Here is a 17,489-nt window from a genome sequence, read left to right on the forward strand (position 1 = left end):
CGAGCTTTGCTCTGCACATGACAGCACGATACGCAGCGCGCAGTCTTGGTGGCGATAACGTAAATTGATAAAGAGCAGGTTCCTGTACAGAACCAGTGTACTGCAGGAGAAACATAGGGGACCGCAGCTTCGCAGGGGGCCCTGCAGGCACCAGTGAAAAGCGCCCATTCCGGCCGACTCTTCATAATTCACCGGGCAGGCCAGTCACTGCTTCCATTGAGTAGCTGCGCGAGTAGCACCCACTTCCTCTTCAAAGGGGCCAGTGCTGCACATGCTTTGCATGTGTTGGCCTGCCTGCAAGTCTGCGCAGTCGCGTGGTTTTTCCATCTTGCTTGAACGCTGACTTCAGAGTATTATGAAAGTGTACACTCTGAGATGATGGGTCGAAAGAAATAGTGGGTTGTGAAATTTTTTTTCGCAGCGCAAACTTGAAAAAAGGTTAACTGTTAGTGGATCATGTTCACTTCATAAAGCAGATGGTTGATGAAAATGCCGTTACCGTAACGGCGAAATGTGTGTCGCAAGTAAATGACTGGATCATTTATTACATGGAATTCGAGGTAAATACTTTTTTTTAAATGAAGGCACAGCCCACGAAGGACGGGACTAAGAAAGAGACACAGCGCTGACTTGCGACTGAAAGGCTTTATTGCTCGCACGCAATAAATAGGTGAAAAGGAGCACAATCAACAGATAGAACAGCATCAGTGATGATTGTCAAAAAACACACAACAACAAAACCACACAATCGCACCCTACACTTAGCAAACTTAACTGTTAAGATAGTCAATTTCTTTTTGTGTTAGTGTGACGGAAGGTTTGCTGATGCAGTTGTCAAGTCCCCGGTGAATTAAAAGAGCTTCCACGATTTCCCACGTACATTGGTCCTTATGTTTATACAGTATTGTAGTACAGCCGAAAAAAGGAGTGCATTTACAGGAAAGCCAATGTATAACCAAATTGCTTTTAGGGGGTGGTTTTAGGGAGCGTTTATGCTCACTTAGGCGATCATTGAGGCAGCGCCTTGTTTGGCCAATATAAAATCGTCCGCAGGATAGCTCTATCTTATAGACAACATTTTTACGGCACTGCACATAGGGTGATTTGTGATTTTTTCCGCATTCGGCAGGTGGAGGTCCTTCACGGTTTACGGTTTTACACAAGCGCTACAGTTTGTTTGGGGCAGAAAAGATGACTCTGACACCGGCTTTTCCTGCAATTCTTTTCAGGTTATGTGATATCTTGTGCACATAAGGTATCACCGCGAAGTTTCAGTTTTCTGCTGCAAGCGAACTCGTTGTTTTTGTTCTGAATTCAGCAAGAATTTTCTCCGCTACAGCACGCAGGATTTGGTCTGGAAAGCTGGCCTTTTTCAGCCTCATGATCTGGCTTCTGAAGCTAGATTGCATTTGATGGAAACATGATCTGGAAATTGCATTTTTGAGGGCGGCTGTCGCGACGCCTCGTTTTACTATTTTTGAATGAGAGGATGAGTATGATAGAATGCCTTTTTGTGCTCGGGGTGAGTAGCTCCAGCATAACCCTTCGTCGCACATCATTATCTGTAGGTCCAGAAAGCGAATGCTTTCATGATCTGGAACTTCCATTGTTAGTTGAAATTGTTTTAGATTAGATTTGAACAATATGAGGATGTCACTGGCTTGATCTGCAACACTGTGGCTGCTCCTTAATCTAAAAATCACCAGAAAGTCATCAACATAACGGAACACACGTACCACTGAAGATCCAAGTAAGGCTTTTTGCAAATTTTGGTCCAAGGAAGCTAGTAGACAGTCACTGAGGAAAGGAGCGAGGCCCGAGCCTATACAGACGCCCTCCTTCTGGATAAAGTAGCTGCCGTTGAAAGACACAACCGTCGAGTGCAGATATAGATCTAGTAGATCAAGGAGGCTGGCAACGTCAATTCCGCGGTGGTTTTGGAATTTGGTGGCACCGTACAGGTCAATCGCTTGACTCGCGGCAGTGTGCACGGCATCTTGAGGGAGGAAATAGAACATGACCTTGATGTCAACAGACAAGGCGCTGATATTTTTCAAAGGCTTCTCTTGGAAAAATTCCGACACAGTTGCTGGGCGGCACCGACTGGCCCAGACAAGCGCCTTATTGCAGTACCTTTTTTTTGGCATGGTCATTTTGGCAAAATACTTAATTTTGTTGGATGGCTGAGCAGATCGGTGCACGCAGTGGTGTTGGCCAAATAGTTAGGATTTCGTTACATTTGTCACTGAATAATAATGACAATAATGTTTATTTAAACAAAAAATAAAGTGTCTTTAATGCGATATGTGAGGCTGAAGAGAAAAATGAAAACATGCATGAAATGCTCCTACCAGCTGCTCGCTTATGGCTAAGAGAAAAAAATGCTCTAGTTTGGTCAATCATTACCATTGAGATAAACGGTTGGTATATTTATTTTAATGCCAATTACAGTGCATGCGCAACTCCAAAACAATTTATTTGCAGAGCCATTGCTCATGTGGAGATAGTCATTCATGTGCAAGCAAACATTTTGGCTACTGTTTTAAAGACATTTTGAAGCGATAGCTTACTACGCCATGTAAAGCTGATTTCGCCGTGCCTGGCACAGCCCTCTACTGCGCATGCGCTGAAATATTAGAGGGCGCGCAAAAATCAGAGGGCACGCACACTTAAAAAAAACGGTGTCCAAGCCAGGAATTGAACCAGGGCCTTTGGCATTCGAGATGAGGACGCTTCCACTCCGCCACGACGGCTTGACATTTGAACATGAATAAAGGCGCATCTAGTAAATGCATGGGTTTCTTAGAAGCATAGCTTCGAGATCTGTACAAAGGCATGCATGAGTAATTATGAGCATGTAGATTACAGATGTCGGAATTAAGCGACTACCATGCATTTCCAGTACACTGCGTCCAAGCTTTGCGTGCAGTCGTTGCGGCATCCTGTAGGCACCCACTGAAACCCCCTTCGCCATGCACGGACGGCGCTGGCTCGGCAGATGGCGTGCATGTCTTCTGAATTAACACTCTTGTCTGGGCGAGTTGGTTCATTTTTAACAAATAATGCACTTGCGCAAAGAAAACAGGACACAACAAAGTAACACATACGACAAGAACAGAGCGCAACTTCCAACTAGTTTATTAAGAGCAGGCAACTTGAATATATACCTGTGTTAGCCTACAGAAAGATTACAAAACCAAAAGAAAGATAAACCACGTGCGCTGTTAATACCAGCAAGCCGCCGCCAAGGGTACAACCAGAAATCATTCTGTCAAACTGATATGATACTCCATAACAATGAAAACATAAAACCAAAAAAGAGAAACTGAAGAATCATGAGGTGAACAATGAACGCGGGGAATATGAGATATCTTAGCAAAGCAGTGTCAAAAAAACCATAACAAAAGAGTCAAACATAAAAGTGATACATGTCAACGGGTAACTATCCTCGTTGCAAAAGCAGTGTCAAAAAGCGAGTGTGAAACGCTAAACACATTAAGCCACAGAGATAACAGCACCGAGTTTCACCGACGTAAAGCAGCCTAGAGGACATCGAATTTACACATGTCCATCTAAGAATGTTATCTCTTTGTCGAGCAGAACAACTGAAGCAGTACTAACGCATTCGTCACCGGTGTTAGCAGTATGAAAAGCCTCAATTATTTCTCTCCGAAGTTTGGTCTTAGCATGGGCCAGAATCGTGGTATTGGTAAATATGGGCTTGCAACCATGGTCCACAGTATGCTCTGGTAGGCGGCGTCTTTCATTGTTTTTTATTGTCCTCTCATGCTCCCGCAGTCTCTCGTTGACGCACTTTCCCGTTTGTCCGATATATACGCAACCACAGGTTAACGGAATTCGATACACGACGTTGGTGGCGCATTGGACGTAATGATAATCGTGCTTCTTTTCACATGACTCTCGCTTCTTAGACAGGACAGTACAAATACTAGAAAACTTACTGGGGGCGGAAAAAAGAACCTTTACGTCATATCTATGCCCTATCTTTTTCAAGTTGTGGGAAATTCTATGGATATATGGTATGACCTTCATGCTCTGTCTTGGGATTGGGGGCTCGAAGTCTTCTTGTTGCCTTCTTTTACCTTCTGTAGAAGACTGACTGTGACACTGCTGATGACGTCAGTGGGGTACCCTGCTTTCTCGAGACGGGCAATTTGGTTTCCAAAACTGTCTTCCATAAAGTGCGGGCAGCTTTTGTTGAGCGCTGCTTGAAGAAGTGTTCCTACAATCCCACGTTTTATCAATTTAGAATGGGCGCTTTCATAAGGAAGCAGACTTTTCCTCGTACGTGGGTTGTACTTGTAACACAGATTGCAATCGGGTTGACCAAAGTTGATCTGCAGATCTAAAAACTGGATACAGTTGCCTTGAGGGATTTCCCAGGTGAACTTCAAGCCTCTAGACTCAGTGGTGAACAGCTTAACAACCTCTGGCACCAAACCTTCAATACTGCGCTCTGACGGAGCGTTCAGTATGACCAGGTAATCGTCCACATACCTCATAATTTTGAGTACGGCCGTCCCTGTCAGGTTTTTCTGGATACGGTTGTCCACGGCAGATAGGTATATGTCACAGAGCACCGGTGTGACTGCAGAGCCTATGCAAATGCCATCTTTCTGCACATGAAATTTATCTTCGAAGGATATGGCTGTCGATTGCAGGTAGAATTCCAGCAAGGTGATGAAGTTGTTCGTCCTGATTCCAGTGTAATTTTGAAAACTTATCTCATCTGTGCTGGAAATCTTCTCCCGAACCGTTTCTAGAAGGTTTTCATGTGGAACGGAGTAATATAGATCCTCGACGTCTATGGAAAACGCTGAGGTGGCAGAGTGAAGGTCTTGAAAAGCAGTGATGGCCTTTGTGGAACTTTTGACTAGAAAAGGATCATCGAGGGTCAGGCCACATACAGGACACAACAGGACACATAGTCCTACTTAGGCACAGCTAACAAGGTTCTAGGAATTTTTAGTGAAAACCGAGAAGGCTTAGAATTTACAGAGGAGCTACCTGAAAGTGATAAACTGCAATTTTTAGACCTTGAACTTTCCATAACCAAAGAGAAAATTTGCTGATGTACCACCCTCGTGCCCAGAAAGGTTTTTTGTCATATGAATCGGCACACTCTAAAACAGTGAAGTGAGCCATTGCTACGTCTGGTTTAAATGCCGCCATTGCGAAATCCTGTTGTCATACCAAGGAAAGGGGCTTCCAGTTGCAGATGGTAAGGCTTCAGGATGCAGGCTTCCCTCAGTCTCCTGACTGGTGTGGTGGAGTCCCTTCTTCACAGCATAAAAGGCGTGGAACATAAACAGCCTATGCCTGTTGAGGATAGAATTAGGCCAGAAGTGGTGCCCTACTCCCACCGCATTGCCCATAACCTGAAAAAAGTTGCATCAAAATTCAAAGTTCCAGTTGTATTCTCTGCTTCCTGTAAGCTGACCTCATTATGTCCTCGTGTAAACTCAGAAAAAAAGAAAGGAAAAAACCTGCGGAACGAGGCATGCCCGTAGGTACGTGGAATGCAATGAAGGAGTTGTTTATCAGATCACATTCGTGTGTGGGAAAGTGTATATTGGACAGACGGGGCATTGCCTAAATGAAAGGTTGAGGGAGCATAAGCGTTCGATGGGGACGGGAACAGGTTCTAATCTGCCTCTTCACTGTAAGGACTGTGAACAAAGCACCTGCGGGCCCATTCTTGAAAGAACTGTAGTTTCAGGTAAAGGCCGGGATCGAGTGTCCCGCGAATTAAAAGAAGCCTTTTTAATTAGGAAAACAGCAAAGAAGCCTTTTTAGGAAAGTTTTCCTGATACGCACACGTGTACAGGAGCTGTGGTTTTGTTTTCCCAGTATAATCTGAAAGGTTGAGTGCACAAACGATTTTAGATGGCTTTCTCGTCTCACGTGCTTTTTTCTGGGTTTTTACGGTTTTAATGCTTTTTGGTTGGTCGTCATTCTTTTTCATTCAGATCACAATCAGTCATGTGTCTTTGGTCCTTTACACCACGTGTCATGCCTGTTATTGTTCTTTCTCCGATCTTATCGTTTTTAACTAAGTCATGTTTTTAGTGTTTTTCTTTTATCGCTTTTATGACCCTATTCATCTTTCTAACATTTGCTGCAACTGATAGGTGGTGGGACGGTGAACCTATATATTATGTGTTTCTTTCAATAAAAATCAGTTGTCAGTAGCGCGTTGTCTTGTCCACCTTTCTTGTGATTGTCTCTTATTTTGCGCTAACGTTTGTACATACAAAAGACAGGTTACTGAGGCACACTTGATCTCCAAAACGGGTGAGGACTGTGGCAGCTCGCCTTCATTATCTCTATCAAGAAAAGAGACCGAATTCTTAGATGGGCGCATCTGGGCTTTCCATCGGACCTAATCACACGTGGCCCTGTTGATACTGTCCTTGCCCTGCTCACAATGTATTTGCGTGTGTACCTTGCTTGTCATGTTGTCAGCAGCGTCTCAGGACTGCAGCATTTGAAATGCGTCATCCTCATTCCGTTTCAAAATATGCTTCACCTTGTCAGCCTTGGACATCAGGGCATTGACACGCGAGCACAGCCTCAGTGTTGCTCGGCACATAGCTTTTGGACAACAGGAGGACTGAACATTTTAGAGGGGTTCTTGAAGGTTGCCCACATGGAGAGGATACCAGAGGTTCGCAACGCTGGTCAAATAGAAGATGACGTTCAATTTCATAGCATCGTCCCACTTGTTAAAGGTGCTCATCCACTCATAGCATGTGAGCCGCTCTTAGCATCATAGTTGTCAGTCCCGCTGAAGTGGGCAGGGTCCCGCTGGCAGAGGGAACCGGAACATAGAACTGCTTGGCCCGTTGCACGGCTTGATGGTTGGCGTCTGCCGGCATACTAGGGGCCGGTAGCATGTAGCTAAGCAGACCTCAGCATTTGGTGATGCTGAGGTCGACGGAAGCAGCGGTGAAACAGTCCGCTGTCGATCTTGCTAAGCAGGGTCTCGCTCAGAGCGATGGCAGTGCGGCTAGGCTAATGCTCATCTTCTTCACATTGTTAACAGTTTGAAAGCAAAATTAATTGATATGCTTCCGCGAAAAATTGCATTTATCAAGACAGTAGTGCTGCTCCATATGGAAAATCGCAGGAACTGCTCATGCATTCCACTTCTGTACAGTACATTGGTAAATTATTTGGGAATTGAATTTGGTAGCACGCTGTCTTAGTAAAAACATGTTGAAATAGTATGTGTGTAGTAACATGTAACAAGTGAAAACATAGTAACATGTGAAACATAGTAACATGTGAAACATCGTAAACATAGTAACGTGTGAAAACATAGTAACATGTGAAAAGTGCTCACTGCTGTGCCTATCGAGGTCACGTCGTACCTAGAATCGGTATGGGTCCAGTTGAGTTGTGGTCCCACGGTCGCCATCATTGGCGTCATATACCGCCCTCCGGACATGAATTCTTCATTCGCAAGTCAGTTTTCTAATTTACTAAGCGATCTTACTTGTCGTTTCCCGAATTCAAGCTTACTTTTACTTGGTGACTTTAACTTTCCGGCTATTAACTGGTCGTCATTAACAGCTCCTGCCAATGATTCTGAAGCTCAGGCTTTCCTCCAGTCCTGTCTCGATTTCTCTTTGCAACAACTTATTTTTGAACCTACGCGTCGTTCCGCCACTACAGCCAATATTCTCGATCTTATCTTGACAAGTGATCCTTACCTTTGCTCCAACATTGCGCTCTTAGAAGGCCTTTCCGACCATTCCATAATCACGGGTAACCTGAATTTTGTGCCCCATAAAAAGGTAACTCGCACTAAACAAATAAGGTGCTACAACCGAGCAAACTTCGGTGAAATAAAACGCTCAGTTGTCAGTCTTTGCCGATCATTTTCTTCACGATTTTTCGTCACGCTCCGTGGAAACGAACTGGAACCTGTTCAGCGTGAAACTTGCTACTCTCATTGACAGATTCATACCAGTCATCAGTATCCCATGCACTAACACAGCGCCTTGGTTTAATAGGCATCTACGTCGCCTTAATAACAAGAAAAAGCGCCTTTACAGACAAATCGACACGAACAGACACTCCGAATCTTGGCAACGGTACAAACTGTGTGATAAGGAATATCAGTCTGAGTTGATATCTGTACGTAGGCACTTCTTCACACACGATCTACCGGCAATGCTAACAAACAATCCACGGAAGTTCTGGCAGATAATAAACCCCGCTAATCATCCTGACATTACTCTTACTAACGCGGAAGGCAGCAGTGTTCCAGTGGCCGAATGCGCCGAACTTTTCAATAACGCATTCACATCCGTTTTTACCCGTGAAGATCTCCCTCTACCTCCTATTTCTGTCAGCACTTCTAATACGTCAATGTCCAAAATATGTATCAGTGAGACAGGTATCTTATCCTTACTAGGGAAGCTTAAAACAACATCAGCATCAGATCACCTTGGCTTTAATAACAAAATACTCAAAAATTCATCTGATGATATTCATCGCATCTTGTCCGCTATTTTTTCACAATCTCTATCATCAGGCGTGATTCCGCTGGACTGGCGCCTAGCTAAAGTTGTGCCAATTTTCAAGTCTGGTGATCGTTCCTCACCACTAAATTACCGACCCATTTCATTAACTAGCACTGTTTGCAAACTTTTTGAACACGTAATTCACTCGCAGGTAATTAACTATCTTGAAGAACATAACATTATCTTTAAATATCAACATGGGTTCCTTAAAGGCTATTCATGTGAAACGCAACTTGCCGGATTCATTCAAGACATACATTCATCGATTGATGCTGGCATTCAAGTAGACTCCATATTTCTTGATTTTTCTAAAGCTTTCGACACGAGTACCTCACAACCGGTTATTAATGAAACTAGCACTGCTTAATATTCACCCTCTTGTCATTGCATGGGTTAAAGATTTTCTCTTTTCCAGGTCTCAATTTACAGCTGTCAATAACCACAATTCGTCTTTCAGTCAAGTACACTTTGGCGTCCCACAAGGAAGTGTGCTTGGCCCCTTACTTTTTCTAATATTTATCAACGATTTACCGGATTCCATTTCTTCCCATATCAGACTTTTTGCTGATGATTGTGTAATTTATCGCAAAATTTATTCTAACACCGATTGCTAATCCCTTCGATCTGACCTGGATTCAGTAACAGCATGGTGCTTAACCTGGCTTATGCAACTTAATCATTCAAAAACTAAATTGATGTCTTTTACTAACCGAATGTCTCGAATTCAAACAGCATACTCCTTAAATAATAGCTCACTCGAGCTAGTCACCACGTATAAGTACTTAGGACTTCACCTTCATTCAGACTTAGCATGGAACCACCATATTAACCTAATGCTTGCATCTGCTAATCGGTCATTAGGTCTCTTAAAACATAACCTAAAGCATGCTCCTCCTCACCTCCGTGCCCATGCCTATACCACTCTAATTCGACCTAAAATCGAATATGCCTCGGCTATTTGGGACCCTTACCAATCTTACCTAATAAATAACATTAATCATTGCAGAACCGCGCCGTTCGTTTTATTTACTCCGATTATTCACGTAACACCAGCATCACAGCCTTAAAGAAACGCGCAGGTCTTCAGGATTTATGTCCCCGTCGCAAAACTGCACGACTATCACTTTTTCATAAACTTTATCATCATCCATCACTTCATAACGACTTTTTTTCTTTGCCTCCTTCGATTTTTACCGCCGCGATCATCCCTTTAAAGTTAGGCGTTTCACGTGCAGAACATTTAACTATGCGCATTCATTCTTACCACGCACAATATCTGACTGGAACACTCTGCCTTCACATATCGCAACCACCACTGATCCTGATAAATATTTTAATCCTATATCTTCAATAACTCTGCTTAACTCTTCGCATACATTGTTATTTTTTCATGGCTTCCTTTACAGGGTATGTTATTGCAGGGTATGTTATAAATGATTCATTGCATTAGTGTTCTGTTTGTATAATTTTAATACTGCAGTAATCTTCGTTCTTTGCCGCGCTGCCATTCTTTTGATTCTTTTGCTTACTTATGTCATGCGAAGTGTCTTATTTTTGCTTTTGTTGTTTTATATTTGTGGTTTTGTTTTATTCTGGTCATTTGCCTGTGCCCCCCCCATGTAATACCCTCTCGAGGGCCTTTAGGGGTATTCTGTATACATAAATAAATATAAAAAAGCTAAAGGCTGTGGCTGCCGAGCTGTATGAAATAACATCATGCACGACTGTTAAACTGAAATAAATAGTTTATAAATCAATAAGTGAGCCAGTATTAAGATTCGGGATTTCTCTGCTTGGTTATTGTCCAAGACGCTAAAGAAACAAGTTAACAGCCTAACAATGAAATGTGCAGAAAACAAGTTATGGTGTTCCAACATTTCACTGCTAAAAGTGATATATTAGAAATCATAGATAATATGAGTGTCAAATAGTTAGATTATGTAATGTATATTAAACCGTGCTTCAGCAAAATAAAGACTCAAAATAAATTCGACTTAAGGAAATATGAACAAACATATCTCTGTACCACATTTGTACCGTATTTACTCGCATAATGCTCGCACTCGCGTAATGCTCGCACCCCCCACATTGGCTATCAAAAATTGGAAAATTTTTTTTTCCCCACATAATCATCGCACCCCCAAAATTACTGCCGCGAGCCGTCTGCTTGTCGTAGCGATCGCCATCTATAGACTGCGGCCACAACTAACTGCCATGGTTGGGCGCGCGTGCTACTAGGCAGCGGTACTGTGCTATCATCCACTGCCACCGCCGCTATCGCTCATCCACTCACCACCGCTACGCCATTTTGCGAAGGTGTCTCCAGCTCTCCGGTGTCTCGTAGGCCTCGTTTGCCTTGTTTGCGTGTTGCACCGTGCTCTTTGTGCCGCTTCGCCATGGGATGCTACGCAAGCTACACAGCTGCTTTTAAGCTAAAAGCTATTGAGTATGCGTTGGAACATGGCAACTGTGCCGCCAGCAGACACTTCGGCGTCAACGAGTTTTGCGTCCGGTATTGGAGACGGCAGCACGACGAACTCAAGACGACTGGTAAGACGCGCCGGGCCTTCCGTGGACCGAAGACTGGGAAATTTCCTGCCGTCGAATCCTCTTTACTGGAATATATCATGGCTCGACGAGCGGATGGGTGTGCTGTGTCGATTGATTTGATACCGAACCAGGCGCTCGTAATCGCAAGAAAGGAGGGCATCTTGGTGCAAGACTTCCGTGCTAGTAACGGGTGGGCCACACGATTTATGCGGCGCAATGGACTCTTGCTCAGGAGGCGAACGACGCTTTGCCAGCGCCTGCCCGCAGCCTATGAAGAGAAAATAGTGGACTTCCATCGATTCGTTATCAGGATCCGGCAGGAGAAAAACTTCTTGCTCTCCCAGATAGGGAACGCGGACCAAACTCCGCTGAATTTTGATATGCCCAGCAGCAGGACAGTCGAACAGACAGGCGCTCGGACTGTGCACGTCAGGACTACAGGTGCCGAAAAACAGAGGTGCGGGCCACCGTACGTCATTTTCAAGCGGAAGACCCTCCCGAAAGGAAAGCTCCCCCCTGGTATACACGTGCGCGTCCAAGAAAAGGGGTGGATGACCGCGGACTTTATGGTGGACTGGGTGAAGACTGTTTGGGGGCGGCAACCGGGAGCGCTTCCGTCGCTCCTCGTGCTTGATAGCTTTCGGGGCCATCTTCAAGAGTTGGTTCGGGTGAAGTTCAAGGAACCGCGCACGGACCTGGCTGTTATACCCGGCGGCCTCACATCAATGCTACAGCCTCTTGACGTATCTTTGAACAAGCCATTTAAAGATAACGTCCGGAGGCTGTACGCAGAATGGATGGCCGAAGGTGAACATGCTCTGATGCCGGGCGGCAAGATCAAAAGACCGTCCGTGGAGCTGCTGTGCAGCTGGGTATCAGAGGCATGGTGGATGATTGATGTAAACATGGTGGCCAGAAGCTTCAAGAAAACAGGAATTTCGAACGCCCTGGATGCGACCGAGGACCGCCTGGTGTGGGACGACGAAGAAGCATCGGAAGATGAAGAAATTATCGATTCCAGTGTCGACACGGACTCTGATGAAGAGTAGAATTGCCTGCAGGACGTACGCAACGCGAGTAGGGACGGGGAGGTTGCGCGCGGCAAATAAAGTGCTTTAGCAGCTTGAGCTGACGTTCACCCTGTACTTTCATAACGAAGGTAAGTTACGCTTGAAAGTAATGTTTTCGTTATATTTACAATTGTGGACCTGACAATCCTGATCTTGCACCCATTCATCTTTGCATTTAACACTCCGAAACATTTGCTTGAAAATTTTCCCCGCATAATTATCGCACCCCCAAACTTCGTGTTGATTTTCAGGGAAAAAAAGTGCGAGGATTACGCGAATAAATACGGTATACCATCCATGCAAAGAAATGTTGCAAGTATAGTATTATGTTCCTGTGTTGTTCACTCACTTATCCAAAGATGCACTTAAAATAAACTCACTGAAAAAGGTGAATGGAGAAAAGGTGAAAAGAAGAGCTGTGGTAGCATTGAAGCTCCAGAAAAGTTTTCCGTGAGAATTAAGTCCCTGATTGCTGTACACTTCTGCAGGTGTTGAGAAAATAAAGGATCGGCTTAGTTTCTTGCAGATCTGGGAGTGCCATGTTCCTCAGTGAGTCTGCTGTGGAGGGCTCAAGGGCGACTCTAACAAGTACTGTAGAGCTCCTTCGCTAATTGCACGAACAAGTTAGGTATAGCTGTTGACATCCCAGCTGAGTCACGATAATGCGGAAAACAGCATTGTTAGACTGTCATCTGGCTGAAACTTTTACCCAACGCCACAACAGTTTTTGCTCTCAACTTGGCATACAGTGTTGCAGGTGGGAATGCGAAGAGAGGTGTTCTGCACAGCCATGCATTGCAAGCTCTTGCGCTCCTTGTGTACATACGAAGAAGGTCAAGGGAGGCAATGAGGTGAAAAACACATGCAATAAAATCGTGTCATGCAGTGAATGCAGTTTACACTTCATTTTTTTGTATTGTCAGTTTGTGTATTTTACAAATTGTAGACACTGACCAAAAACAAGGAACAAAGACATTTTGGCTTGTTTTTGCTGAGATGACGCCACCTACTGCTGACTCAACAGGGACCCAACCGCAAAGGTGCTGCGTGGTTTACAAAAACTTCTCACTGATGTCTTCCATTTTGTCCCTCTGACCCACAAGCTACTTTACAACAGGCTGTTGTGCACTAACAGTTCAGCCCCCATTCTGTACGGACTACCCAAGGTGCACAAGCCTTGCATGCCGATGTATTCCATCGTGGACTACAGTTGTTCCCTTCTTCACGGTTTCACCGTTTACCGTCATCGCATCATCTAGCTTGTTGGTTGGGGCTCGAACTATGTGCAAAATTTGATTGAATTCATCGAGAAGATTAGTGCCATTTCACCGGACAGCAACGAGCTCCTGGTCTCGTTTAAAGAGGAATCTGAACTCGTCTTTTTACTGCGGGAACTCTATCTGCACGTTCCGGGCATTCTTGGAAACGTCAAATTATTATCCTGTGCAGCCGATTCCCCTAATTAAATCGGATTAAACGTCCCGGCTCCTGCCTTTTTTTGAACTGAACGCAGTAGGTAAGCGGAGTCAACCAACGCGTGGAGTGCCTTTCAGCCAGTCCAGTGGCTGCTTCGCTTTTGCTTTTATTTTGTTTTCTTAGGTTTCTGTGAATAAACAGTTTCAGTCACAGACAATATGGCCGCAAATTAGGCCCACGGAAATAAAAATACACGTGGACTCTTTCATTTACATATCAGTCCGCCGATGGCAGATTGGCAAGCCGCTGCGGGACTGGCTGACGCGTTGGTCAACTCCTCCTACCTACCGCGTTGAGTTAAAAAAAGCAGCGGGAGCCGGGACGTTTAATCCGATTTAATTAGGGCAATCGGCCGCACAGGACAATAATTCTGAGTTTCTAAGAATGCCCGGAACGTGTAGATAGAGTTCCTGCAGTAAAGAGACGAGTCCAGGTTCCTCTTTAGTGCACCTTTAACGTCAAGTCGCTTTTCACATGCATCCCTGTTGACCTTGCCAGACAAGTCTGCTCTTCTGCCGCCGAGTCTGACAGATCTTTACCTGAAAGGACCCCTGTTCATGTTCCAGATCTCTGCCGACTCCTCCAGTTATGCCTCTGTGACATGCATTTCAAGGCTTGCTTTACTGACAGTTTCACGGCACTCCAGTGGGTGCCTCTATCTCCGTGACCAACACGAACCACACTATGGAATCTGTCGAGTGCTGTGCCCTGCCATAAGTTTTGCTCAGATATGTGCACGATGACTGCTTTTGCATGATTAAAAAAAATGCTTTGCCTGCCTTTTCGTCACATTTAAATTCCATAGAAGGCGTCATTGGCTTCACCACCGAAGCTGAAACGAATGGTGCGTTGCCCTTTCTCGACGTCTTGGCGTCTTGGTAAAACGCGATAGGGGTAAACTATCTATCAGTGTTTATAGGAAATCTACACACACCGGGCATTACCTCAATGTTAAATCAGTCCACCCAGCCGCATAGAAGAGATCGGTTGCTACAGCCTTATTCAAAAGATCCCAACACATATGCAGTTCTCCCAAAGACTGGACAAATGACTATGACGTGGTGCGGCAAGAATTTTCATCCAACGACTACCCGACATCTTTTGTGACATTGGTCAAAACAAAGCTGTGTTGACCATCACGTGAAACTCCCGTGTCTTCCCCCCTAAAACATGCCACTGTTCCCAACACCCCCGGAATCAGCGAGACGTTGGCACGCATTCTGCGCACTTTCAAAGTCAACATCTCCCATGTACCGACCAGAAAACTGCGACATGCTTTGGTAAACGTAAAGGACGTTCTTCCATAAGGAAGATACCCCAGCATGGTTTGCAGCATTCCCTGCTTTGAGTGCGTCTAAATTGGTGAAACTGGTAGGTTTGAAAGGTTCCTAAAAGAACATAAAAATGCTGTAAAAAACTAAAAAGGAAACTCCAGTGCTATTGCTGAGCACTCCTTATTAAATCAGCATGAGATTGACTGGGGCAAGGCATGCATTCTTGCCACTAAGAAGAAATTCCTTCACCTGGAATCTTTGGCGATACAAACAACCAGTAACACCTTGAACTTGAGCTGTGGAAATCTGACAACGGCTTGCACACACTCTTTGCCCCCCCCCCCCCTCCCCATTTTCCAAGTATAGGTAAGCTCACGCCACCACTCCTCTTTTCATTGGGAACAAAAGCTCCCGTACGGGAGCTCAAGCGTCCTATTTTTTGTCTCTGTTTTTGGTTGGCAGCTACAATTTCATGTTATTGTGATTTACCCCACCAGACGAGATTTTGTCCTACTCTCAACTTCATGTATTTTACCTTGCTTATGTGCGTTAGAAATGTCGTACCTTCACGTATAAATGTGAACTCACCTGCAAGTTTAAATGGGCCAATTCCTGTCCATTGGTTCCTTTGCAGGTACTGAAAATTTGTTTTTTGCAAGATGTACACTTCGCAAAAAGTTGATCCTGCGACTAGCGTCTGCATCACCAAATCGCTCGAACCATTCCGGTATTGCAACTTTGCCTATATTGTTGGTCTCCTTTATAGTACGTTGACTGACCTTCGCCTGCTACTAGTTCTGCTTACTATATCTGGTTCGAAATTGTAATGTCAGTTTTATAACTTACCTAAAAAAAAAATTTTAATAAGTGGCAAGCCCACAACCGAATTACATTGAAAGAACATCGGAGTGTTACCCAGCACGCCTTTCCATTCTGGTGTGCTGCGTTCGCTGCAGACACGAGTCAGGGCGATGGCAACACCGTCGCTGCAGTCAACAAGTGGAGCGGTGTGGTTGTGCCACTAAAAACTAAAAAAAGTGCTGTATTGCTGTGTAGTGCCGTTTCAGGGGACTGGGCTGGCGCACCGTGGCGGCTGATGTCACTGCTGTTCACACATTTGTTGAAATGCAGGCTGCGCTGTGCCAACTGGGCTGCCTGGGCGATCCAGTGGTGGTGCCAGCGAGCCGCACTGACGCCGGCGTTCATGCCATTGAGAATGCAGCGCACGTGGACCTGCGGCCCGTGAACCCGTGCCAGTCATTCCAGCCCGAGTTGCTTGCCGCGGGACTCAACAAGCTCCTCTCACGTCACGCACACGACATCCTGTGAGTGGCCTGTGTGAACACTGTGGAGATTGTTTTGTTTCACTGGAAAAATTATGTGACGCCACGGTTACCTCAAAGCAATATTGCTACACGGGATGGTAAGCGTGAATAGTGGGATACTTCAGGCGCTAGCAAACGACGACACTGAAGGGGACACTGTTTTTACAGCTACGTGACTGCACCATAGTACAGTTCACTGTTCAGTTTGCTGTCCCTGTGCAGATGGTCACCAGCATGATCGCAACCCTCCTGCTTAGTGCCCTTGCATGTGTGTGCATTATCGAAATGCGCTTTCTTCTGCCGAGATGGGGCGGCTATGTGCCAGTCTTGCTGGACGGGGACACATCATCGCCATGCCCCTCAGCATCACCTTTGGGATGCGAACTGGAATTTCTCAGGGCACCTTGGGAGCAAGAGATACGCCAGCTTTAAAAGAACTGCCATCGCCTGAGCTGTGTGGGCTTGGTGGCGGTGCTGGGTACATGACGGCTAGGAATAAAACAGCTCAACTTTTAGACAAGGAGGCACAAAAGACGGGGCAACACCACGCTGACTTCAACTGGTAAACAGCACATAGAGGTAGAAGGGGTGAGGAAGCATGTGAACTGCTGAGTTTGCTGTGTAGGACAAAATAACGAGGGCGACAAAAAGACAGGAGATAACAGTGCAAGAATTTCATACAAAATAAATGCAATGAAGGAGCCAGTAGATGCAATTAAAAGGCTGAATTTGCTGCTCAGGATATGGCAATACTTAAAAGGAAAACATGTAACAGTATAAAACAACGTCGCAAAAACGAGATGCAAGAAAAGAGCCAGAAGGGGCAGACTAATAAAGTGTTGAAAATTAAAAGCCATACTTGGCCCAAAGGACGAATAAAAAGCTAAACTTCTTAGTTGCGATGAGCTGAATAACATTGGAATGCAGCTTACAGCACCCGACCCAAATGCTGCTATCATTCTTTTCGGGGGAATTTAACTGTCCTTACATAGACTCGTGGTACCACTCATCTTCTTCAGTAGTCCTCATCTTTTTTGCGCTATGCTTTTACCCTCGAAATATGAACCAACAAGCCCAAGCATCTACTCTTCGGTAGCAAGCTCAGCAAAGACAGGAAATTTCATTGCTAGAGGTTTAAACTTTAATTTGACCAGTTAGTCTCACAACCAACATCTGCAAACATTTTAGATCCCGTCCTATACCTTTGAGGGATAAGGGACCATGCTGTCATTCATGCTATCT

The 17,489-nt window shown here is 44.9% G+C and overlaps 1 protein-coding gene across 3 annotated transcripts in view; it reads left to right on the forward strand.

The window, feature by feature from the left end:
• Positions 1–17,489, forward strand: part of LOC144122172 (tRNA pseudouridine synthase A) — a 134,759-nt gene that overhangs the window by 39,950 nt on the left and 77,320 nt on the right. For all 3 annotated transcript variants that reach the window (XM_077655751.1, XM_077655753.1, XM_077655752.1), the window contains exon 3: positions 16,054–16,247. In XM_077655751.1, coding sequence (XP_077511877.1) covers positions 16,054–16,247 — 194 coding nt within the window. The remainder of the gene's footprint in view (positions 1–16,053; positions 16,248–17,489) is intronic.

Source organism: Amblyomma americanum, chromosome 2 (genome assembly GCF_052857255.1).
Source record: "Amblyomma americanum isolate KBUSLIRL-KWMA chromosome 2, ASM5285725v1, whole genome shotgun sequence".
Taxonomy (NCBI): Eukaryota; Metazoa; Arthropoda; class Arachnida; order Ixodida; family Ixodidae; genus Amblyomma; species Amblyomma americanum.